The 25644-nt window shown below is 41.5% G+C and overlaps 2 protein-coding genes across 5 annotated transcripts in view; one reads left to right on the top strand and one right to left on the bottom strand.

The window, feature by feature from the left end:
- Window positions 1-22074, top strand: part of DNAJC3 (DnaJ heat shock protein family (Hsp40) member C3) — an 87623-nt gene extending 65549 nt beyond the window's left edge. The window contains exons 10-12 of one of the 2 annotated variants that reach the window (XM_067713895.1): window positions 15416-15548; window positions 16432-16580; window positions 18301-22074. In XM_067713895.1, coding sequence (XP_067569996.1) covers window positions 15416-15548; window positions 16432-16580; window positions 18301-18458 — 440 coding nt within the window. In that variant the 3' untranslated portion in view covers window positions 18459-22074. Of the gene's footprint in view, window positions 1-7435; window positions 7591-15415; window positions 15549-16431; window positions 16581-18300 lie in introns of those variants that run through there. The other variant, XM_067713894.1, reaches the window with a different exon arrangement.
- The window catches only part of UGGT2 (UDP-glucose glycoprotein glucosyltransferase 2), a 172054-nt gene continuing 166560 nt past the window's right edge, over window positions 20151-25644 (bottom strand). For all 3 annotated transcript variants that reach the window (XR_010937087.1, XR_010937088.1, XR_010937090.1), the window contains one exon: window positions 20151-23048. The gene's annotated coding sequence lies outside the window, so the exon portion shown is untranslated. The remainder of the gene's footprint in view (window positions 23049-25644) is intronic.

Below are 25644 nucleotides of genomic sequence, written 5' to 3'. Positions count from 1 at the left end.
CCAGAAACCTGTTCTTGTCAGTCTTTTCCATGAATTCCTTGAAGATGAAACCCTTTTATAGGAACATTTTTGCAAAAGCATCAGAGTACACCCAGAACTCTGTAAATGACAAGAGACTTAAAAATGACCACAGTTAAAGATTTGATGAAAGTTCATAATAATGCAATTGACAAGGAAATTTAGTTATTTCTGAGATATACATTTTAAAGTAATAACTGGAATTATGACTTACAGCATTATACCAGAACATATAAGATTTTTAGAAATTTCATGTAATGTCTGAAACATTTATATTAACATATTTCCATACAAATAACCTAAAGAAAGTTTAGTATTAGTTGTTTTTGTTTGTTTTTTTATACTGCAGGTTCTTATTAGTCATCAATTTTATACACATCAGTGTATATATGTCAATCCCAGTCGCCCAGTTCAGCACACCCCCATCTCCACCCCACCATGGTTTTCACCCCTTGGTGTCCATACGTTTGTTCTCCACATCTGTGTCTCAACTTCTGTGCAGCTATTTTAAATGTAGTAAGAATGCATTGCAGCAATGATAAAACCTATACTAAGATACAGATAAGTACACTTATAATTGAGAAAGGTTTGTGGTACTGATTTTTAAGGCAAACTGATCATTTACTTTTTTCCTGCTTTAATTTAAAAAGAATCTTGCTTCTAAATGGTTTCCTGGGAGTGTTGACAACTCTGGTTGCACTGTGGGACATTTGTATACTATAGTCTTTGAGGTCTGATTGAGGCTTGAAATGTATGCGATCAAAATGATGAGCTTTCAGAGCCACAAGAATGCATCAGTAAGGCATGTGGTCTACATAGATTCCTTTCGCATACTTGCTCTTTTCACTTTTGAGCTCCTAGATGGCTATATTCTAGGATTTTGCATTCCAGTTAGTTATTGGAATGCTTCATCAAAGTGTACTTTTCTTATCTGTATGTGAACCCTCAGCTCTAACTGTGAAATCAGCGACGCTGCAGAAGAATTTAAGCTTAGCTGTTAAGAAAAAAGGGTTAAGGGACTTCCCTGTTGGCACAGTGGTTAAGAATCCGCTTGCCAATGCAGGAGACAGGGGTTTGAGTCCTGGTCTGGGAAGATCCCACATGCCGCAGAGCAACTAAGCCCGTGTGCCACAACTACTGAGCCTGCGCTCTAGAGCCCATGAGCCACAACTACTGAGCTGCGTGCCACAACTACTGAAGCCCGTGTGCCTAGAGCCCGTGTTCCACAACAAGAGAAGCCACCGCAATGAGAAGCCTGCACACTGCAACGAAGAGTAGCCCCTGCTTGCCACAACTAGAGAAAGCCCACGCTCAGCAACGAAGACCCAATGCAGCCAAAAATAAATAAATTAAAAAATAAAACTCGTAGGCTGCTAAATATAAGTTGAAAGATGCCTTTGTATCTTTTTACTTTTATTATTATTATTTTTTTTTGCGGTACGTGGGCCTCTCACTGTTGTGGCCTCTCCTGTAGCGGAGCACAGGCTCCGGACGCGCAGGCTCAGCGGCCATGGCTCACAGGCCTAGCCGCTCCGCAGCATGTGGGATCTTCCTGGACCGGGGCACGAACCTGTGTCCCCTGCATCGGCAGGCGGACTCTCAACCACTGCCACCAGGGAAGCCCAAGATGCCTCTGTATCTTGAATATTAAACCAACTTTAGTTTTTAGAGAAATTTGACAGCTTAATTCTTGAAGAAAAAGATGCTTAATACTAATTTAATAGAATAGGTCTGTCTTTGAAGTCTATTTTAGCATTTAAAAATTTTAAAAACATAGGAGTTTATTCTGTGTCTTTCTGGGGAGTTTAGATTGTGCATTGCAGGATCTTTCTGAATTATGGTTTTAGAAGAATAAAATGGTTGTTTAGTCACAACTATGAAAATCAAGCAACCTCATGGAGAGAGAGACAATGGGTTGCTAGGTCTTTTATTTTGGGTTGGGGGCTGGGTAGGGTGTAAGTTTGTATAGTTGAAACTGAAAGGCGTTACTTGAGTTGTTTGGATTTGAATCAGAGGTTTAGTAAATGATGTAACTGAGTAGTAATCTTACTTAAAGGTGAAATAATATGTTGAAGTCCTGAGTTAATATATGAAGCCTTTCTGTATTATGTTTGCTGGTTTTACTTTTTTTTCAATCAGCAGTTTAAAATGATGGTAGGTATATAATGGATGAAGAAAAAATAGGTTTAGATTAGTGAATAATGGAACATGGAGGTTTATTAATTTGGAGCTTATGATAGAATGATCCGGAAAGATATTAGGGGATTCTGCTTACTAGAACATGACTGTACAAATACCTCTTCAACCCACCTTTCAGTTCTTCTGGATATATACCCAGAAGTGAAATTGCTGGATCATAAAGTAATTTTAATATTTTGAAGAACCACCACATTGCTTTATCCATAGTGGTCGTACTATTTTGCATTCCCACCAGCAGTGTTGCAAGGGTTCCAGTTTCTCTCTGTCCTCCTCAACACGTTTTCTGTTTTTTTGTTTGTTTGTTTTTTCTTTAATAGTAGGCATTCTAATGGATGTGAAGTGATATCTAGTGCTTTTGATTTGCATTACCCTTATGATTAGTGATGTTGAACATCTTTTCATATGCTTGTTGGCCATTTGTATATCTTTGGAGTGTGCCGTTTATTTTTGCCGTGTGATTTCAATCAAGTAACTTAGCCTGTTATGTTTTACTTTCCTTATCTGTAAGATAGGAATGAGAATAGTACCTATTACATAGGACTGTTGTGACAGTTAAAGAAGATGATGCTCAGAAAGTGATGCTTATTAGTACAGTGCTCCTAGTAAATGGTTTCCATTGTACTCATTTTTAGATAGTTGTTTGGAACTTGCATTGACTTTTGTATACAAATGGTACTTAGTGGGGTAGCTAGCTTCTAGGTCTGACCTATGACTGCTGTATTAACTCCATTTGACACGGCTTTTATTTTAGTATTACTAATAGTATCCAGAATATCCAGATACTAATAGTATCTCCTATTCTGAGAATAGGAACCAACTAGCATTTTTTTCTGGATGAAGGGCCAGCCTGGGCCAAATTGTGAAATAGACGTATTTTATCTTTGACGTCCTATGATGTTCTGTAACCAGATTCTTGTGCCTTCTTGCTTATTCTAGGACTCTGCCTAGTGATGCTAAGTCCTCCCTGGTCCACAAAAGTATTCTGTGTTCAAAGTTCATACCACCTCCTCGCTTCAGCATTCTTATGCCCCCAAAACAGCTGTATTTTAGGAAAAGTGGCCAAATTTAAGATATTTGTATAAAACACTGGTAGATTTCTGTGCCTTGTGATATAAGCATAAACTGGAATTTAACCCTAAAGAATATCAGATTAATGGAACTTCAGGCAAGTGTCTACGATAGCACACACATTGGGCAGCATGGCGGTCAGGTATGGGGCTATGGGGCTCATCCCTAGGCAGGAAGGAGACCATGTTTTTCTGAGTGGATCAGATTTCTCATGGCTGCTTCTTTTTTCAAGTTTGTCGGCCAGGGGTCCTTGGCTCCTGATTTAGGGAGGAGAAGTGGAAGAGGTTGGTCTTTATTGGAAAATGCTGGCTCTATTTAGGATCATACCTAAAGTTGGGAGGCTGCTTATATATTGATATTTTTACACACCAGTCATAACCATGGACAAGTAATCAGAATCTTGAAAGCAGTTATTTCTGAAACTCAAATCTTGCCTTAGGTGCATCCTAGTTTAGCTTCACCTAAGGAGTTGGAAGCAGGTAGTTAGAACAGAAAAATGGCTACTCCTTTGCAAAGACAACTAGGGTAATATATTGTATGTGGGTTGCTTAATTCCCTTGGCTGTAAATTTCATGACTGTGCGTCCTGCCTCTGTTTTTATTCACAGCCAGGCTGCTTAGCCACAGCTGCAGCCTCCTCTTTTCTTTTGAAAAGTGCATGGTTACAGGGAAGATTGCAGAGGTACCTGCTCTGTGGGGATTAGCACATCTACCAGTTAGCTTAGATTTAACACACTTGCCTATCATGCCAGTCAGAAAACATTGCACCCCCTATAGTGCCAACCCTGTGACTTCCTGTAGGAAATACCAAGGAATCCATGAATTTAATATGTAGATAGGGAAATAGAAAACATTCACGGGAGTGAAGCAGTATTATTCAGCAGAAAAAGATAATGTTACAAGGCTAATTTCTGAATGGTCAAGAGCGTAAAGTATTGGAAATAAAAAAAAAATAGTCAGGAAGTATTAGGGAAGGACACTGCCGGTGTGGGAGAAGATGTAGTCAGAACGGAAGCCCAGAAGGCAGGGGAATTGAAAGGGTGTTTTGCCTTCCCAAAGGCGACAGCATTTGACTAGGACAGCGGGTAGCTTTAGAGAGGAGGAAGTAGGCCGTGGGTATGTTTCTGTTTTGGCTTTTTATTTGCCGGTTAACAGGAAAGTGATTACTGTGACAAACAGGTGTGACCTCAAACAGTGAAGTGGCTTCTTTAAAAGCGAAAAAAACAAAAAAAACAAGAATCTCTTACCATCTTAAATTGAAACAGACTACGTACATGGTCTGTATTTGTGTCTGTGTACTCCAGTGCTTTGAATACAGCTGGTGATATTTAACTGTTGATAGAGAAATTATTGCACGAGAGTTAAAATTTTATAATCTGACGGAAACTGGAATTTTCTTTTGGTATGTTACTGTTAGCACTATTATCTCTTTTCCACTATAAAAATTTCAACAAAACACATGTATAAAGCACAGTAATGTATCAGGTTCAGTTAGGGTGCAGGCCACCTTACGCCCCTGTGTACAGAATTAAAAATAGTTCGTCTCTTCACTGTCTAAGTATAATGGTTAGGCTTGCCCTCAGAGTCCAGTGCTAGAATGTGGTCTATTGTAGGAGGTAGTTCCATCGATGGAAGTTTGACTTAAAATTGTTCAGCCCTTTGTAGTGTCAGAAATATCTCACGGTTCTTTCATACTTCTGTGCTAATAGTGAATCTATATTGTAAGGGTACTTGGATAAAACTTCCCCTTTGTAGTCTAAGGATGAATATGTGTAAAACACAGTGGTAGAAGAGTTATTTTCATCGTCTGTATTATGACAGTCTCACAGCAGGTAAGCATTACCCCCAGCATTTTATTATGAGAAATTTCAAAGATAGAAGTTGAAAGAATTTTACAGTGAACAATCATGTCCTCACCATCTAGATTCTAAAATTAACATTTTACTGTGTTTTATCACATTTATCTGTCTCTGTCCTTCCATGTATCCATCAGTTTATCTTTTTAAGATGCATTTCAAAAAAAAGTTGTAGATTTTGGTTTACTTTTTCCTAGATACTTCACCTTGCTTATTATTAACTAGGAGGTAATTGTATTGGGTTGGCCAAAAAGTCCGTTTGGGTTTTTCTGTAACATCTTACGGAGAAACCCAAACGAGATTTTTGGCCAGCCCAATAGATAAAATGAAAGGTACAGATCTTAGGGATACCAGTCCTGAGTTCTGATATCCATGCAGCCTGTTAAAGAGAAAAATTATTCATGACCCTTGTTAAAGACCTTAAGGAGGACTTTATTCGGGGGGGGGGCTATCATGGTAGGTGTAGGGGACACTGCCCTGGGCTCTGGCAGTGAGAGAGAGAAAGTTTGGGCTCAAGTCTGACTCTAGAGAGGACAAGTGGGATTTCTAATCAAGGAGCAGAGTTGGTGCGTGGTCACTGGATGTGAAATTACAAAGAGGAAGCATTAGGGAGAGGGGAGGTTCTTGTTAGATGGACCCAGCTGAGTTCTTGGTGAAGGCAGGCCAGAGTAGGGGAGGGGGAATTCGATCAGATATCAAACTCAAGTTTGGTTAGATACCAAGGGTGGGGAATCTTAGCAGGATTCTTGCTCATCCTGGATTCTGCAAGGACAGAGACGGAAGCCCAAGGTTGGGCCTTAGTCAGAAAGAAGATTTACTCCGAGGAGCCAGTCTAAAGTTTTGGTATAAGAGAGTCTTTGTCAAAGCCAGACTCCTGTCAAGATGCAGAACTGGACATTATCCTCTTGTCCCTTACCAGGCGGTCCCCATCCTACCCCTACAGGCAGCCGTTATTCTGATTTTCTCCGTCACAGGTTGGTTTTACCAACGCTAGATCTTTATATCAACAGAACCATATAGTATGTCCTCTTTTGTATAAGGCTTCTCTCATTCGGCATGTTTTTGAGATTTATTCATGTTGTTATAGTCATTGGCAGTTCATTCCTTTTTATTGCTGAAGAGCAGAAGCTGGCAAACTTTTTCTGTAAAGGTCCAGAGAGTAAAAATTCCAGGCTCTGTGAGCCGTGCAGTCTCTGTTGCTCCTACTCAGCTCTGCCACTGCACCGCAAGAGCAGCCATAGACACGTAGACGAGACTGTACTCCAGTGAAGATTTATTTTAAAGACAGGTAGTGGGCTGGAAGGCTGTTACTTTCTTTTTCTACTGTAAAAGAGGGAAAAGCATTCAATATTTCATCATTAATCCTGTCCCTGAAGAATATTCCAATTTATGGGTATACCATACTTTATCCATTCTCATATTAATGGACACCTGGGCTGATTTTAGTTAGCATGAAAAAAGCTGCTGTGAACATTATTCTGCAAGGTTTTTTTAGACATGTTATCAGTTACCTTGTCTAAATATCTAGGAGTGGAATTGTTGGGTCACAGGGTAAGGTGTATGCTTAGTTTTAAAGAAACTGCTAGACCCTTTTCTAAAAAGTAATTTAAAATTTACACTTTCATCAATAAAGTATGAGAGTTCCAGTTGCTACAACCTTGCAAACATTTGGTGTTGTGAGTCTTTTTAATTTTATACGTTTTGGTATGTGTTAGTAGTATCTCATTGTGGCTTTAATATGTGTTTCTTTGATGACTAAGGTTGTTTAATACTTTTTCATGTGCTGCTTGTTTATTCAAATACCTTTCTTTGTGAAGTGTTCAAATATTTACCCACTTAAAATTTGTTGTTTCTTTTTGTTAGAGTTATAGAAGTGTTATGTATATATTTGTTTTTCTCCTTTATTCTGTTAATGTGAAAAATTACATTGATATTCTGAAGTTAAATCAACCTGGAATTATTGGGATAAACTTTTCTTGGACATGATGTATTATCCTTTTTTAGATATTGCTGGATTTGATTTGCTAGTATTTTAAGAAGTGTGCATCTGTGTTCATTGCTCTGTAACTTCTTTTTTGTAATATCATTATCAGATTTTAGTGTTAAGGTTGTACTGAACTCAATTAGTTAGAAATTGTTCCGGTCTCCTGCATTGTCTGCAAGAATTGTATAAAATTGGTGTGATTTCTTCTTTAAAGTTTGGGAGAATTCACCAGTGAAACCATCTTGGGTCCCAGAGTTTTCTTAGTAGGAAGGTTTTTGATGATTAATTCAGTGTCTTTAATCAATACAGGGCTATTCAGGACTTCCTTGGTGGTCCAGTGGTTAAGAGTCTGCTTCCACTCCAGTGCAGGGGTTGTGGGTTTGATCCCTGGTTGTGGAAGCTCTGCATGCCATGCAGTGTGGCCAAAAAAAAAAAAAAAAAAAAAAATTAGGGCTATTCATATATTTTGTTTGTTTCATCTTGTTTTAGTTTTTGTAAGTTGTGTCCGTCAATGAATTCGTCCGTTTTACCTACGTTGCTGATTTTGGTTCTATGAAGTTTATAATATTATTATTCTTTTAATGTCTGTAAGGTCTGAAGTGATGATGATTCCTTCTTCATTTCTAATAGTGACAGTTTTTTGTTGTTGTTATTGTTTTTCCTCTTGATCAGTATAGTTAGAGTTTGGTCAAATTTGTTGGTCTTTTGAAGGAACCAACTTATTGATTTGTTAATGTTTTACATGATTTTTCTTTATTATTTCATTGATTTCTTCTCTTTAGACTTCCTTTGGGTTTATTTTTTGCTTTTCCAGCTTCTTAATTTTAAACTATCAATGATTTTAGGCCTCTTTTCTTTTTTAATATAAGTATTTAAAGCTGCCCTCTCACATTGTTTTATTTTCATTGTTATTTGATTTGAAATGTATTCTAACTTTCCTTCTGGCTACTTCTTTGATGCATGGATGATTTAGATGTTTTGTTTAATTTTAAAATATTTCACGGTTTCCTTAGTACCTTATTATTGATTTCTAATTTAATTCTGTTGTGCATAGGGAGCATACTCTGTATGAGTTCTGTCCTTTTAATTAGATCTGTTTCCTTTTGAATTTATGTAGACTTGTTTTGTAACCCAGCATAGGCTCTATGTTGCTGAATGTTCTATGTGCACTTGAAAATAATGTGTATTCTGCAGTTGCTGGGTGTAATGTTTCTGTTAGTTTTCTCATCAGTTACTGAGAGGGAACTTTACCTGGTGTGGAAATTGCAGACTTTCCTACCTTTCCCTTTAATATTGTCCTTTTTTCCTTTACGTATTTTGAAGCTCTGCTGTTAGCAGCCTGCACATTTATGACTGTTAAATTCTCCTGATGACGCCCTCTCCCTGTCCTTCTATCAATTCTAGAAAGGAGTATTGCAATATTCTCAAAAAATTCTGAGGAAAAATGATTTTTAACCTGGACTTTCATATATAGAAAACTGTTAGGGTAGTTTTTTGTGATTATTTGGAAAGTTTCCTGTTTCAGTGTTACGGAATCTCCATGGAGAGCCCACTGCTTTATTGGGAGGTGGGGTTTTGGCAGCTTTCTCTATGAAACTTGTTCTGTTTAGGTTTTCTGTCTCTTTTGGACTGGGTTTGAGTTACTCCGTTGAGTTTTCAGATTTATTTGTAGAGAATTTAGCAAAGTAGTCTCAATTTAATTTCTTCTATCTCTTTGATTATTTTTCACTTATTGCTTTTTGTATTTGAGCTTTTTTGACTAGGTTAGAGGTTTTTATTGATTTCTGCTAAGAAGTAAGCTTAACAGTTTTTATCTTTTTTGGTTTCATTAATTTCTATTTTTGTTCTACAATTTTTTTTCTAACTTTGAATCTCATAATTAATTCATTTTTCATCTTTAATTTTTATTGAACCACTAAGGCTATGAATTGTCCTCTTAGCACTGCTTGAGCTATGTCCTGTAGGTTCTGAATGGTAGTGTTTTCAGTATTATTATTTTCTAGATATTTTCCAATTCTTATTTTTATATTTCTTTGTCATAAGAGTTGTTGGAGAGTTTTAAAATGGTGCACAGAGCCTAGGTGGAAAAGTCCTATTTTCTCATTTACTATTAATTTCCAGTGTTAAAACATTTTGATCAAAGAATGTTTTTACTACTACTATTTTTTGGAATTTATTAGTCTTAGTTTTGGCCTAAAATGGCTGAGCTCATGAGTCAGGGACTTGAAAATAGATCTGCTCTTTTGTTTCTGGGACAGAGTTTGGCACATCAATCAGGTCTACCTTATATTGTGGTCTTCCTTTTCTTGCCTTTTTTTTGGGCCACTTGATCTCATATGAACAGAGAGGTTGAAGTCTTCCACTACTAGTGCCCTTACATCTCTGTAGTGCCTCTTATAATTTCTGCTTTATAAATGGTTGCTGCTTTTTTATTTGATGCACAGATATTCATAATATGTCTTCACTATGATTTCTACACTCCCCCTTTTCTGCTCTGTTTAATGCTTTTTTTTTTTTTTTGGCCATGCTGAGTGGCTTATGTGATCTTAGTTCTCCGAACAGGGATTGCATCCAGGACTATGGCAGTGAAAGTGCTGAGTCCTAACCACTGGACCGCCAGGGAATTCCCTCTGTTTAATGTTTTTAACCTAAATTCTAATTATCTGATGTTAAGATAGTGAACCAAATTTTATTTGCGTTTGCCTGGTGAAACTTTGACCATACTTTTAGTTTCAACTTTTTGGAATCACTTCATTTCAGGTGTGTTTCTTGCGTAGAGTTGGGTTTTGCTTTGTGGTCCAGTATGAAATTCTTTTAAATAGGTGAGTTAATAAGCACATTTATACTTATTGGTGTGACAAATATATTTGGTCTGAGTACTGTTACTCTATTTTTCAGAGAATATTTGTTATTTGGCCTGTATTATTTTGTATATACTATTCTAATATTTCAGAAGGTTTGTATTTCTCTTCTTGGTTATTTTTATAGGTTTATTAACTTAGCCCTCTTTCTTTGGGCAATATATATTAGTATCCTACAGCAAGGAACAATATTAGCATGTTTCTTCCTCTTCTTTCCCTTTCCCCTACCACTTAAGACTTGTTAATGAAATTCTAATTGTTTGCCTGTTGCTCACTAGTGGGTGATGTTTCCTGATTGCTTTAGCTGTGATTGGTGGGAATTAATGCACTTACTTTCTCATCTTTTTCTCCCCTTTATTTTCTCACTTTTTGTTAGCTGTATCCCTTCTGCATTGGCAGGGCATACACTCTACCCTGTCACTGTAATTCCCTGGTTTGTTTTAGTCTCAGTTCTACATTGAATATATTTAATGTGTACCATCATTCCTTTGACCATGCTTTCTCTAGCCTTTTCTTGGTGAATTCATCCAGTAGTAGTTTCCTTGAGCGGCTCCTGGGAAAATTCTGATTTCTTCTATGTTCAAAGCTGTTTGTACCTTTTACACTTGAAGGATGGCTTGGCTAGATGATAAAATCCTTTGTTCACACTCTTTCTGTATATCTTATAGTTATTTTCCCATTTTCTTCTGCACTGAATATTGCTATGGAAAATCTGGGGCCAGATTTTTTGGTTTTGGTCTGGCTGTCCAAAGAGCAGTTATCTTTTGGGTGTGTTGATTTTACTAGGATATATCTTAGAGTTGACCATCTCAGCCACTTTGCCCTGGTGCACCTGCTGTGCACTTTCAATACCTAGATTCATCTTTTATTTCAGGAAAGTTTTCTTAAATTTAATCTGAATTGTTTTGTTATATTGGTTTGGTTTTCTGCTTCAAAGATTCAGTTAAGTACTGGTTGTATTCTCTTTGCTCATCATCTATAGCCATCATTTTTTCCTCTAGTTTTTTAAACTCTATTTCCATTTCATTTTATTAGGTCCTTATTTTTTCCCCATATGCTGCTTCTCCCTTGTGCTTCTTCTCATTTCATCTTCACTTCCATGATAGTTTTAATTTGTTCTTATTTTTCTTGAGTTCTGATTACTCACATTTTTATCTCTTCCTTGTCTCCCTCTTTGCTGAGTTCTTATTGTGCTTTGTGATTACCCTTAATAGAGGTGATTGGATTAAGTTTTAAAAATTTATGCCATAACGTTTGCTTAGAATTTTCATATATTCTTTGGCTATGTTGTTTTGATGCATGTTCATCAGGCAAGTTTTGGTGTTCTTCTCCTGTTTTTAATTTAAAATTTAAACGGCTTTTAATTGAGACTGTGCCATATAAAAAACATTATTGCTCCTCATAAAGTGACTTGAATTACCTTGCCCTGGCTATTTGTGGGGCAGTCCTCCGGGGGTGTGTGTGTAAGGGGTGCTGGGGACAGGCAGCTTCTATACTTAACAGTTGCAGTACTTTCTGCTTCACTGTTTCCACAGACATTCTGCTTCCTGCTAAAATGGCCTTTCTCTATAGCCCTGCCCTCTCTGTTTCTGTGAACCAAACTGTGTCCAGGAGGTCGTCTGCTGCCAGCCCTGTTGCCCCTCTGCCCACTTCCTTTGCTACACCGAAGGGGTGTATCTTTTGCACTTCTGGGTGAGCCCGTCACTTGCAGAGAGCACACAGTCTCCAAGTTGCCTGGGATGTGTTGCCCAGGGCTCTGTGCTCTTGTCACTCATCGTATTCTCCCTTTCTTGTCTTCTCCCCAGCAAGGCCTCTGCGTTATCTCCACCGCGTCTGTTCCAGATTTCATGCTTCTTGTACTAGGTACACGATGTAGGTTGTCACTCACTTCAGGGTGAGTCCATACTCATCGTGTATTTGCTGGCATTTTCTGTGATCTTTTCTCTTAGGGCTCTCTCACTGTTTGCTTCTTCCTCTCATCTTGGATTCATGGCTGCTATTAGCTAATTGTAGCAGCCTTTGAACAGTCTCCTTGTATTGTTGTGCTGAGAATGCTGTGTCCCCCCACGTCACCCCTGCCGTTTACCTTGTTTTGTGTGATACGCGGGAGAAGAAAGCTCCCTGGGGCATATTATATTGCAGGTCTGATGAACTCTTTAAAAGGACCTCTAAGGTCCCTGTTTTGAGAATAGACTTTTAGGGGAGTAAGGTGGAAGCTGGGAACACCTTATGAACACCTTTTGAAGCTATTATAGCTGTTCAGGTGTATTAATGATGGACTGCATCACAGTGCTAAGTGTGGACGTGGTGAGGAATGGTTCAACTCTGGATAGGTGTTGAAGCTGATTCGGGGCTTTTGCTAGTGGAATAATGGAGTGTGAGAGAGGGGAGCCATTTGCACCTGTGCATATTGTGTGTATCTGTCTTTTCGAATGCTTCTCTGTACTGGGGAGCTCACGCCGGCTTTAAGAGGGTAGGACCTGTTCACAGGAAGACGTTCCCTACCGTGCTTGTCATCTTGCCCAGTTGCCAAAATGAGCAGGACTTCACACAGTTAACTTACCAGGTGGAGTCCTTTGGTGTTTAAATTCCGGGTGGGACTGCTTTTCCTGTGTGTATTCCAGACCTGCTGTGGAGGCCTTGGGTACCCGTGGGCTCGGCTCTGCTTCTCTTCCTGGGCCCAGCAGCACACGGCAGGGGCCTTCCACATGCGCATTTTCTGTTCTGCTTAGAGACGAGCTCTTGGGGTTAATGCTGCAGCCAGCTGCTCCACATACAGGGGCAGAGGCTGCCCAGCCACTGCTTAGTCATCTCGCGAAGTAACCTGATGATTGCCTTAAAGGCCCTCCTGCTTGCTAAACTCAGAACCCTGGGCCAAAAAGAACAGCTCCCAAATCTGCTAGGGCCTCTTTTCAGCGCATATTTGGATTGTGGTTCTATTAGGTTTATTCGTGGTTAATGTGATCCTATTTGCCTTCTCTCTTCCAGAAATTTGTCAAAATTTCTGGTCCGCTGTAGTTTTCAGGGCTGCCATGGTTATATTATTTTTTGTCATTTTTGTGGGATAGTGGGATGGAAGACAGGAAATTCCTGTACTTACCGTCTGCCGTCTTGCTCTGGTTGTTTCACTGCTCCTTAAGAACTGGGTGAGGGGCACATAGGAGAAAAAGAATTTGGGAAGGATCAGAGTTTTTAGGTTCAGAGGTTAGAAAATGATTTGGCTAATATGTAACATACTGTTCATTAAGGACCTTAGTATTTCTGGCTTATTGTAATCTGTACAGCTGTTCAGTTATATGGGACATATAATATGGAACATAATTGGGTGTCATTTACTTTTTTTTGAAGATACCCCCTTAGAGAGTGCACTATGAGAAAATATAAGTATGAATGAGCTGTCTAGTTTATGTCCATGGGAAGTCTTACATCGTCCATATTAAGTTTCTGATTAGTTAACTACCTGTAATCATGTGAATTTTAGGAAACAACTTATAATTTTATATCTTTCCTGTATTGGGAAAAATGTATCTACCTTAAGTGTTAATGAAAGATAGGAGACAGAAGACTGCTTTGGGGAAGATACTCTGAACATTTAAGAATGAAAACATGTTTTAAATGTAGGGTTTGCATAAGTAGAAAAATTGAGTATATTGAAACATTTTCCTCTTGTACTAAATTTCAAGTGTATTTCCTTACTAGGTTGTGATATCAAGTGCTATGCGTACTGCAAGTTAAACCTCACTACTGTTTATAATGGCTTTGTGTCTGTGTGCTACATTGGAAAGGTATTTTATGATGTCACTGTTGGTTGGGTGACAGTAATATTAATGTTTCATGTTAATATTTAATATTAATGCACTGAGGCAGGAAATAGGCTAATAGCTTGAAGCGTCCCCCCTTCCGCCATGAGCCGAAGGTCATATTGGTTCATTTTTCTTTGTAGTGCAGGCTAACTAAATTTGTCCACCTTATTCTAATATCTTTCTCATTTTAAACCTGCCCAAGGTGCCTTCTTAAACCCCTTGCAGGATTAGCTGTTGCCAAGATGAATGCTCAGGCCTGTTATCCAGAGAGATGGCTTTCCCACAGTGAAATGCACTTCCATAAAAAATGAGAATTTGAACCCAACAATCCATTATTTAAGTTCTCTGTCCAAGGAGGACAGTGAGAAAAATTACTACCCCCAGATTAGGTGATTCAGAAGGAGGACACTGGGACTCGGCATACAGTTGTTCTCAGGGCTAAGACTTATCCTAATGAAAGGATACAAACAAGATCAGCAGAGGGAAAAGGCACATGGGTGAAATCCAGAGGCAACCGGGTGGAAGGTTCCAAGAGTCTGTGAAATCAAGCAAGACAAGCTTAATTCCTCGGAGAACCAGGGCCCGGGGTCTTTACTGGGGGCTGGCCAGGGAGGCACCTTCTGCCTAGCCCGCACCAAAATGCCCACAAGGCGAGATGTTTAGCATAAACCACATGGTTTATACAAACAGTTTAGGTAGCCCAGCCATTCTTACCAGGGAAGGGTGGGAGCACTGCTGAAACCCAACTTGCCAGTCGTCAGCCAAGGGCCAGGCTTGCCAGCAGGTCCTTCTAAGGAGCGGCCTCTGCTCTGCATGACGTTAGATATCCAGAGGCCTGGTATTTTCTAAATATTTAAAATAATATGAAAAGAAAGATGCCATGTGAATTGTCATCAGACTTCCCATACCAGGACTGTATGTGTCTTTCTGGTTTTTTTTTTTTTTTTTTTTTGGCGCGGTACACGGGCCTCTCACTGCTGTGGCCGCGCAGGCTCAGCGGCCATGGCTCATGGGCCCAGCCACTCTGCGGCATGTGGGATCTTCCCGGACCGGGGCACGAACCCGTGTCCCCTGCCTGCATTGGCAGGCGGACTCTCAACCACTGCGCCACCAGGGAAGCCCTGTCTTTCTGTTTTGATTGATACTTAAAAAAAAAAAAAAAAAAAAATCAGGTTTGTAATAGTTTGTGTTGAAACCTGTGGGTGAACCTGCTCATTCTGACTGCTGATGGTTTCTCCAGGTCTCTGAGCCTCGCACCCTTCTGAACCGTGGCCCCATAGCTACCCACGAAGCTTTTCTTGGCTGCTGTCGTATTTTCCTGTGCAACAGGCACTTCATTGCTTTGCCTAAAGTGCTGATATTAAGACACCTTACGGTTGTGGGGAAGGTAATGTGGGAGGGTGGGCAGGCAAGCAAGCAGTGTGGCTTTTACTGAACGGGAGCAGTAGGCTACCTAATTCAGCCTTAATTATGCCTTTTGTGGTTTTGAACAAAATTATTAGGCTCTTCTTAGGCTCTTAGTAATGGCAAAGGAAGGGGTTGAGGATGGTGACTTTAGTATCACATTTGTAGGGTATGTAAAGGTTTAATTCATTTTAACAGCACTGTCTTCAACGTATTTTGACAGCTATTCAGGACTATGAAACTGCTCAGGAACACAATGAGAATGACCAGCAGATTCGAGAAGGTCTAGAGAAAGCACAGAGGCTACTGAAACAGTCACAGAAACGAGATTATTATAAAATCTTGGGAGTAAAAAGGTGAATTATATATTTAAAATTCACATTGTTATTTTTAATCAACTGTTTTAAAGCTAATTGTTGCTCTTTTTTCCCTCTGATTCATTTCCTTTTCTTAGGTAATTTCAGTCATAAATTAAACCCTAACAATCTTGAACATCATAAAGCTGTTTTGAATATATTACAGATAAATTTCTTTGATAGAGACTAGTCATGCAATGATGGAGAATTAGTAGTTGGTGACAAAGAAAGGACACTGTGGCATGAATAGGTCCTGGGCCTAGATTTCTTAAGAAGGGTAAAGAGGTGGGAGTGAGCTTTCTTTTGGTGGGGGCAGGAGGGAGGGAGGGGTTGGGGAAAAGATAACTTCTCTAGGCCTAAAAATAAAGTGGCACTTTCAGAATGAACTTGAAGGCACAGGGAGAATGTAATTTACTCAATACCTGCTTTTATATTAGACCCACCTTCCCTGAACAGGGGAACCATCAATCTTTCAATCAACAGTCTGAAACTTTGTTCTTTTGAGTAAGCTAATAAGCCAGGAGCAAAATACAAAGTGGGCTTCAAAGAGTCAGTGTCTCTTTTAATGCCAAGAATCGAATCATGGTAGTTTGGAAATTCAGAAAGTTTAAAAATGCATCAGTGCAGTTTTCTTAAGGGAGAATTGTAAAGCTCAGGAGCACTTAAATTGTTCCTGGTGAGATTCTGACATCAGGAAGCCTGGCGCCTGTAAGGGTCACGCGGAGTGCTGGGGGAGACGCTCAGCCGGTTATGATGCGGTATTCAGAAAACCGGGCTGCGGATCTGCCAGTGGGGTCTCCCTAACTGCCCCTCTTAGCTCCTCCTGGCAGTATGTTGGACACTTCTTAACTAATGATTATGAATTAACTTTACCACCCTTCAGAAATGCCAAAAAACAAGAAATCATTAAAGCATACCGAAAATTAGCACTGCAGTGGCATCCAGATAACTTCCAGAATGAAGAAGAAAAGAAAAAAGCTGAGAAAAAGTTCATCGACATAGCAGCTGCTAAAGAAGTCCTCTCCGATCCAGGTACTGCTTGCTTTAATGTTTCTGTTCTCCTGAAATGGCCGCGTCAGTGACTGGCGACTTCTTAGCTCTATTCCTTTGCCCGTCTTAGAGGCCGTGTCAGGAGTGGACAGTGGGGCGCGTGGTGGGTGGGCCCCCTGGGGCTGAGCTCGGGAGCTGGTGATGGTCCCTGAAGCCCATTCTCATGTCTACCCTTGTCAGACTCTAGGGACCCTCATGTGCACAGTGCAGTGGAGACGCCACCAAGTGTGGAATCAGAAGGCCTGAGGGTGACTCTTACCTCTCTTTGAATAAGGTCCTAGAACTTTTTTGGGCCTCAGGTTTTTTCACCAATGATAATGCCAGTACAACAAGAGGGATCCTCTTAGGTTCGTTCCTTCCAGCTTCACAGATCAATGTGAATTTTTATACCAAACTTACAGGAGCTTGATTAGGATGTGGACCGCCAGGCAGGAATGTGCAGTGGTGGGACAGGGGCAGATCCTCTGAGAGTGGCTCCCCAGGAATCGTGCTCGAGCTCTAATGGTCATTCGATTTACTGGTTGATATAAATGTTATTTCACCATAAGCTAAAATGACCTGGAAAACGAGGGAGACGGTTTAAGAATTTAGGTATTACCGAGCAGTGCTTTGACATTTCCAGAGGGAATTTCATGTTAAGCTACTACCTACTGCTTTTTTGTGGCTTTCCATGTCAGTGGGAGCAGAAACTATGACTTGAGCTAGACAAATTTAACAAAATAGAAGGAAATCACATTTTATGCCCATTTGACAAGTTTCTGAACTACTTATGCTATGGAATTGAAAGTAAATGATGTTTGTTCTCAAGTAATTTATAATCCAGTGAGAGAGGGAGGAGTTACTTAACGAGTACAGGAGGATACATACTGTTCGTTCTTTTATTCTGCACACGTCGATGTCCGTGAATGGCTCTGTCCTCAGCGTGTGCAGCGGGCAGCTGAGGCGCTCTGGAGCTGAGCCCTGAGGGGAGCAGGGGGCCTGCGGGCAGAGCCGCGTGCATCGAGAAGAGAGCTGCACCCTTGGTTACTAGGAGTTCTTCTCTGTCCTCTGTGCCTTCTTCTCAGCCCCCGTCCTTACTGTAAAGATGGCAGCTGTTCCTATGAGGATATTAGCTTGCTCGTCTGCTGCCTCCAGGGTTCCTGTCTCCCACATGTCTGCGCTGGCCTCTGTCTCATCACGGGCTTCGCTCCGGACTGACAGGCACAGCAGTGGAGGTGGCCTCCTGGGCTGTACGATAGGGCGCCTCCCTCCCTCAGGTCTGGGGAGCCTTCCTTCTGTTTAGATTTAACAGTGAGGCCCCAGACGCTTCATGGGTTGATGAGGTTCGCCTGGCTGACTTGATGCTTGGAGTTAGGACGGTGAACACGGCCGTTTGATCAGAAGAGCGTGCGTGACTTTGAGGTCTCATTCCCTGCAACTCCTCGGCTTTCCCAGAGAAGAATTTCCTTGGGTAGCTTCTTGTGAGGAGAGAAGATTCAGGGGGTCCGAACTTGCATGAATATCCATTTTCAACCCTGAACCTCACCGCCTTCTCCATGACTGGTTTCTCCTGAAACCTGTGATCTGGGTGGGAGAGGGAGGCTGGATTTGAGCATCAGTCGGTCACGGTTGTCTCGGTAACCGAGGGGTGTGGTCCTTAGACCCCGCCTCAGCCCACACCTCTGGCAGCGCCTGGCTCTTAGCTCGCTGCTTTCTTTTACAGAGATGAGGAAGAAGTTTGACGACGGAGAAGATCCCCTGGACGCAGAAAGCCAACAAGGAGGGGGCGGCAACCCTTTCCACAGAAGCTGGAACTCATGGCAAGGGTTCAATCCCTTCAGCTCAGGCGGACCTTTTAGATTTAAATTCCACTTCAATTAAACCAGCTGTTTTTCTGCTCTTCATTTTTTAAAGATTAAACAAACACAAAAAACCTTGTTCCAGGATCTTAATGAAAAAAAATTTCAGTCTTTCGGTTTGTCCATGACCAAAGAAAGAGTTGTTTTCATAGGAAATACCTGTTCTTCTCCGTTTAGACCTGAGGCTGATGGGCTTGTGAGGGCCGGGAGGCAGGGGAACGGTTCGGCTCTGTGTCTGGCAGAGCAGCCTGTGTCTGGGCTGTGAACGTCGGGACGAAGGAGTCTGAGACAGGCGCGCAGAGCTTGTATTTTTCTACACTGGAGCACGTGGCAATTCTTTTCTTCACATCCTTGCTTACGTGTCTGTCAGTGCCTGCATTTGTGAGGAGCTGTGGTGTCAGGATTCTCCCAGAGGAATGAACATTCTGAGCTGTATGTTCTTAGGGACAACTTTGCTTAGATTCTGGTCAGTCATTTGTAAATGTGTTAAATTTCCACGTGCATTCCCATCCCTCCACGAGCATGAATGTGGCTGTCATGGAAGGTGGGCAGAGCCTGTCTTTCAGAAAACCTGCTACCGAATGATAGTCGCTGGAGCCAGGGTTAGATGTGGACCGATGTTAAGCATGTATGCTTTTTTGTTCAGTACCTGCAGGGGAATACTGAAAATCACTGAAATAGAATTAATTGTAAATCCTACTGGCCCTTTTAATATGAAACACAACAAACGAAAAAGTAATATGTAAAATAGGTTCAGATAATATAGCAGTGGTATTTAAAATAATATTGCTGTAGTGCAGAATGAAGTACTTTAACAACAACTGAAGTTGTGAGTTAAACAGCATTTCCTGTAACAGGATTGGCTTAGAAATGTAAAGTCGCTCAGTCAATATAAACAAACAGAACGCCATGTTTCCCACTTTTAGTAAATACAGCCGACAGTATCTCTTAGGTCCTGGCCTACCTGGCCCGTGGGTGCTCGTGTGGGACTGTTTTGAGGTGGGCATTAAATAGCAGGCCTGCCCCTTTTTCAGACCTTGATGCCTCTGGATGTTCTCTGCCAGAAAACAACAACAAAACAACAGAAAACAGGTTTACAGATCTAGTCAGCTCCAGCTGTATGTCCACTATCAAGATGGCATCTCTTCTTGGGATACCTTCTTCTTAAGAGAAATGAACTATTCAGTCTTTCTTTATATACTGGATAATTTTTTCCCTAAAAAAAAAAAAAAGAGTTACTTTAATCAAGAACACGAAATATTTATGGAATTATGATGCTGCCTTTAAAATCTAAGAGAATTACTTTAGATAAAAATTATTACATTCTGGAAAGGTTTTTGTTTTTGCCTCAGAGCATTCTGAAGCAATTTAAGCAGGGTAGGCTTAATATATTGTTTTCAGGAAATCAAGCATTTTCTTTGAGTCGCAGGGACCGTCCTGACTGCTAATATCCACAACAGCCAGCCAAGCACAAATCGTTTTCTTCTACAGTCATCCTGAAACACGCGTGGACAAAAGTTGTTTAAACTGAGACAAAACATATAGTTGAGATGAGCAAAACACGTGAGTGCTTTCTGCATCTATTTAGAAGTTTATTTCTTACCAATAAACTTAAGATTGCATTTTGAAAACTAGCAAACAGCTTGCAGCTCTCATTTTGTTTTAATGTCTCAAAATTCAAGTCAGTGTGAAAGTAATTTACAAGGGAAATTCATTTTTGTTTAATCTTGTTACTTCATTAGTTACATCAGCAACTTTTTTTTCAATCTGGTTCTTTCATATATGATGTCACTGTGAACTCTGAAATCTAGCGATGGCCTCTACTGACTTTCACAAGTAAGAGTTTTCACACAGAATCAGAAGGAGGGAAATATCAAACCACTTGCCGTTCTATCCGGAGGAGAGGGTGCAAGGCTGCAGCGAAGAGGAGCTGGAAGGAGTCCGCAGGACTGGAAGCGGGCCACACGTCCTGGGCACCCGTCACCCCGCCGACTGCCACCCCGCCGCCGAGAGGGCTGTTTGCTTCACTTTTTTCTCCACCTGTAATAACTATAAATCCTGTTCCTAAAGCCTTACCGTGGACGGACTTTAGTCATCGTAGTGGAAATGTGCAGAGAGTTACTCGTTTTCAGTGAAGAGGGAGAAGCAAGTATGGTGCCCAGCGCCAACGCCACGAACAGAAATTCTCTGGGCTCTGTTGCTTTGCTAATTAATGAAGAAAATAACGACCTTGAAGTTCCAGCCGTGAGGGTCATCAGCGGTCTTCTGGCATCCGCGTGATTGGGAAGGTGGTCACTCCACGCTTCTTTCAGAGTGACCGAGGAGAGCGCTGGGAGTGCGAAGGGACACTCGTCTGTCCTGGCGGCCTGACGCAGGAGGTCGCCACCGCTCCCGCGGGTGCCGGGTAACCGGTGTGGTGCTCTCTGGAAAAGCCAAAGGAGCGGGGCGCCCAGCCGTGGCTGAATGACGTTCCCTGTTGAACTCCTCCCTCCCTTTTCAGTGAGCGCCGGAAGTGAAGTATCGCTGGCCTGTAAATGGATATTCTTCCACAGCAACAAGTATTCAACACATCAGCCTATAAACCTGAGAAAGTTCTAAAAAGAGAGGGTAAATTAATGCCCACTTCTGAAAGTTTGTGCTTTCTTAACATGGATAAAATAAAAACTGGAAAACGACTTCAGTAGTTTACTAATGTGAATTGGATATAACAATACTAATTTTAAAACATTTTTCTCTTCAGGCAGTATTAAAAGTTTAAGTATCAGTATGAAAACAGAACTTTTTGGGACTCTGATAATGGAATGGAAAAACTACCCACAGCTTAAGAGAAAAATACTACTGATAACCAAGTATGAAGGAAAAAAGCTAAAAGAATTGCAGTTTTAAGTTGGCACCATTTTCTATTCATGGTGGAAAATGAAAGATTTCACCTGTAAAGCATGAAATCGGTCAGAAGTTGTACGTGACATTTACCATGAAAAAAGGGCACAAGATGCTTCGTTAAAAATGTCTCCTCAGTCAGGCTTGCGCCTCCTTAGAGGGACAGGGCACCGGTGACTGGCCCCGTGCAGTTTTCACCGAGTACACACCAGTGGTTAACCTAGGGAAATTCATGCAGCTACGTTGAATGTAGTTGACTTTTCCATGTTTATAAAGGAAGGAGGAAGGCAAATGCTGATTTACCCACAATTATCCTTATTCTAAATCAGATCATTCCTTTTTTGTTAGTAGCAGAGTTTATTCTGTAATTGCAAATGATGTTAATAGGTGGGGATAATTCGTTTTGTTTAATGATCTCATTTGCTGAATGATTTAAGAGTAAAATTAGCCACTGCGTGGCTTGTGTATAGTAAACAGACTTTGTTTCTGCCTCTGTGGGTTGAACCTCCTCCGTGCAGTGGAAAGCAGAGCACGGGGAGGGGAAGCACTGGAGATGTCTGATCAGTTAGGCCGTTACTCCTACTGTGGTTGGTTTGAATGAGACAAGACGAAGTAACTTAATCCATCTCAATTTAGTGTCTTAGTAAAAACACCACCGAACATTAACTGAAATGGGTCTCAGACATGTCTACAAATATGGGTACTATTTTTATGCCCGTGTATTTTCACATTTAATAAAAATATTTATGGTCAAATGAGTACTTCCTTGCTTTCAGTCTTTTGGAGAAGTCTGTTTTCCAACTTTGCTTTACACGTAATCAGCTACTGAGGTGACAGAGGGCTCCTGCTTGACACGAGCTGCAGGAAGAGCGCAAAAAGCAGAAATGATTACAGTCTCGTAACCCAGCCCCCCGAGGTCCTAGGACAGTGAGGCCTTAACAGGTGGAGGTTCTTCACTTTCAGTACCATTAAAATCTAACACTTAGGTTGGCTCTGAGGACTTTCCCTTTTATATCATAACATGCGCATTTCTGTTAAAAGTGCTGAAAGGGGTGGTGGGGACACTGCGGCTTACCTCAGTCAGATCTCTAACCACAAACAAAAGGAGATTTCTTCCTGTATCCTGCGTGTCCTAAAACTGCAGGACAGCTAGAATACTTAGAGAACTTTCTCAGAAAGCAGTTTCCACATTCTTAATAATCATGATACCTACCTTAGCAACACGTCATCAGTGAGCCTTCGTCTGAAGATACTGCAAGCGCCTGCAACAGGCCTGATGGCTGCCTGCCTGCGCACAGGAGGGGAGAGCACAGGAGGGCAGAGCCCAGCCTGCCAGCCCCTCAGGGGTTGCAAGCCCTGATCCCCTCTCCTTCCTACCCTCACGCCCAAGAAATCCAATCACTCCAGTCTTAAGGCACATAGGTCACACCCCAGAGACCCTGAACTCCGCAAACCTCTATCCACCGAGTCAGTCCTTCCTTGGAGATCAACAGATGATCAACAGAAGCGTGAGATGCACAGTCATCTGTCACTGCCTCAAGCTAGGATTCAGTTTCTAACAAGGAGGCCTCCAGGTGACAACTCCGAGGTTGCAGTCTTGTTTTGAATACATTTCCAGCCTGTTCACTAAGGTCAGTCTACTGGGAGAAGCATCTCCTCCAGTTCTAATATCGCGAGGGACCGAGCAGCTGGATTTGGAAGGGCCACTGGCAGAAGGAGTTCCAAGGTCTTCCTGAGGAAATTGGAATTGAACATTGTTAAAAGGCACGAAGGAGAAACCACTGCTTGCAGCATTTCTTGGTGGATTTAAGTCTGTGTTATTTGCATGTTTCCCTGCTCTTACAGGAGATTTCTATAAGAATAGTGTCTCATTTGTATGTATGTATTTATCTATGTAATGGATTTTTTAGGACTGGTTGCCCTAAATGGATGTGATTTTTCTCTGGAAGATTCTTTAAAGATAGCAAAGGATAACTCTTCTAACAATCCTTCACTGTATTAGTTTTCTTAGGATTTTATTAATACTCCTTCACACATACCACCTGTTGCAATGTTGTATTTCCAGCAGTGCTTATGCTTTTGTTGCCGCAGGTTACTAAAACCTCATAAAAGTGGAAAGACCTCATTCTACAGTGGCAAGATTTTAGTGCAGGCAAACTAGCTTCTCTTCCTCTTGGTAGGTCAACATGCAGCGAATGCTCTGTACAACATGGCCTTAGGCCAGGGGAATTTTGTCTCGGACGCTGTGCAATGAAGAAAAATCACATCATCAGATCCCGAATAAGGCTGTTTGTCCTTATCCAAGAGCTTCTACCCGATATAGTCAGGAATGATGTTATGAATAAATATAACTGTTAGGAAACAATGCAGGCATAGAAATACTCCCGGAGAGGTTCTGGATTAGTTAATACTGATGAATGTGAGAGCCCTTCACTGCACTTCAGGGTCAGATCACCAAAGCGCTCCACGTACTTGATAAACTCCCCTAGGTCACCTTGTGCACCTGGCTCCAGCCTCCCCACCCCCTCCTCTCCTCGTCCTAAAAGGAACAAAACTACCCCCTTGCTAGTCTGCGCCCGGTGTGCACTTCCTCCTACTTCCCTTTGCACCTAAATGTCACTTTCTCACACCTTCCTGACACTTTCCCTGCCCAGCATTTTCATTTGGATATTTAGTGAATGCCACTTAAACTGGCCTAGTAACTTCCAAAGGACAGCCTCGCGCACTGTAGGTACTTAGATATTTGTTGGATTTGTTCAGGTTAGGAAGACCTAGATTATTGGCCTTCGGCCGAAACTGGAAACATTCTTCTGGTGGAAGCAGACTGTGGGAAAACAAAGGAAAGCCTACACACCAGTGGTGGGTTTGCTGACTTTTGTTTAGAAGGGAGTTTGAGCCTGGTGCTCTGGACTAGATTAGATACTCCACCGTATGGTTGGTTATGTTGACTTCGCAATTCATCTTACTCAGCAAGGCTAGTCCCAAAATTACTCCTTCTCTGACTTTGCCCCAAATTTTAAACACTGGGCTACCCAGAGCCTTTGTCATTCAAATCTTTTGGTCTTGAACCAGTCTTTTAGAATTTGAATACCTTTTGTCCTTCCACTGTAATCAAAACCTTTGATTTTAAAGTGAAATCACGTAGGATGCAAACCTTACACAGTTGGGCAGGATCACGATTGAAATACACTTAAATTCAAGTAATTATAAACTGTAGGCGACAAGATGATTCTCCAAATCTGGAGTCTGTAAATGAAGCTGTTAACAGTAGGTTCTAAGTAAAGAGACTTCACTCTAGAATTTCTCAGAAAATAGAATTGGATATTTGATAAGCTGGGCTAATAAACAGCAAAATGGGGAACAGCTGTCCCATTACCTAACACTTCGACTCATTTTCTGAGTGGTTACAGGGTGGGCTGGCACCCCTGACCACGTGCTGCCATCAGAGAGTTGCCTGTTTGCACGCTTACCACCAAAGTCCTGAACCTTTTTGCCTCACCTCCCTCACTTTGCCACCAAAAGTAAGGTCTTAAAATCAATTGGTTCTTTGGAAGAAGGAGGACCCCCTTAAGTCTGCTGAACAGAAGTGGGCAAGACAGGGGCTGGGAAGTGACTGAGACGTCGTGGTACTGAGCCTGGATCCGTTAGCACTTTTCGTTTGATCTCTGAACCAGGGATCTGAGACATAACGTCAGAGCCCTTCGATGAACAGTCTAATGTGTTCCAGCGGGAAGTTAAATGCCACCAACTTCTTTGCTGCTGTATCTCAGAGAAGAAAATTCTCTTAGCTATGCTTTAGTTACTGAAGGATAGTCTGACTTGACATATACCTATTGCCTTGAACACTATTCATCTGGGTCTTCTTCTGGGTGGTAGCAGCTGTCTGTCTGGTTGCCTCCCAGGCGCTGGAGCTGACCCATGGGAGCAGCCGTTTCTTTGGGCAGGCTCCCATTTGTGTCAAACTACCTTTTTACTATTAAAGAAAAGCCTGGGGCTTCCCTGGTGGCGCAGTGGTTGAGAGTCCGCCTGCCAATGCAGGGGACACGGGTTCGAGCCCTGGTCTGGGAAGATCCCACATGCCGCGGAGCAACTAAGCCCGTGCGCCACAGCTACTGAGCCTGCGCGTCTGGAGCCTGTGCTCCGCAACGGGAGAGGCCGCGACAGCGAGAGGCCCGCGCACCGCGATGAAGAGTGGCCCCCCGCTCGCCGCAACTAGAGAAAAGCCCTCGCACAGAAACGAAGACCCAACACAGCCAAAAATAAATTAATTAATTAATTTTAAAAAAAATTACCTCCCTTAAAAAAAAAAAAAAGAAAAGCCTGATTTT

This window comes from Pseudorca crassidens, chromosome 18, assembly GCF_039906515.1.
Source record: "Pseudorca crassidens isolate mPseCra1 chromosome 18, mPseCra1.hap1, whole genome shotgun sequence".
Classification (NCBI taxonomy): domain Eukaryota; kingdom Metazoa; phylum Chordata; class Mammalia; order Artiodactyla; family Delphinidae; genus Pseudorca; species Pseudorca crassidens.
This window is presented reverse-complemented; position numbering and strand designations above follow the sequence as displayed.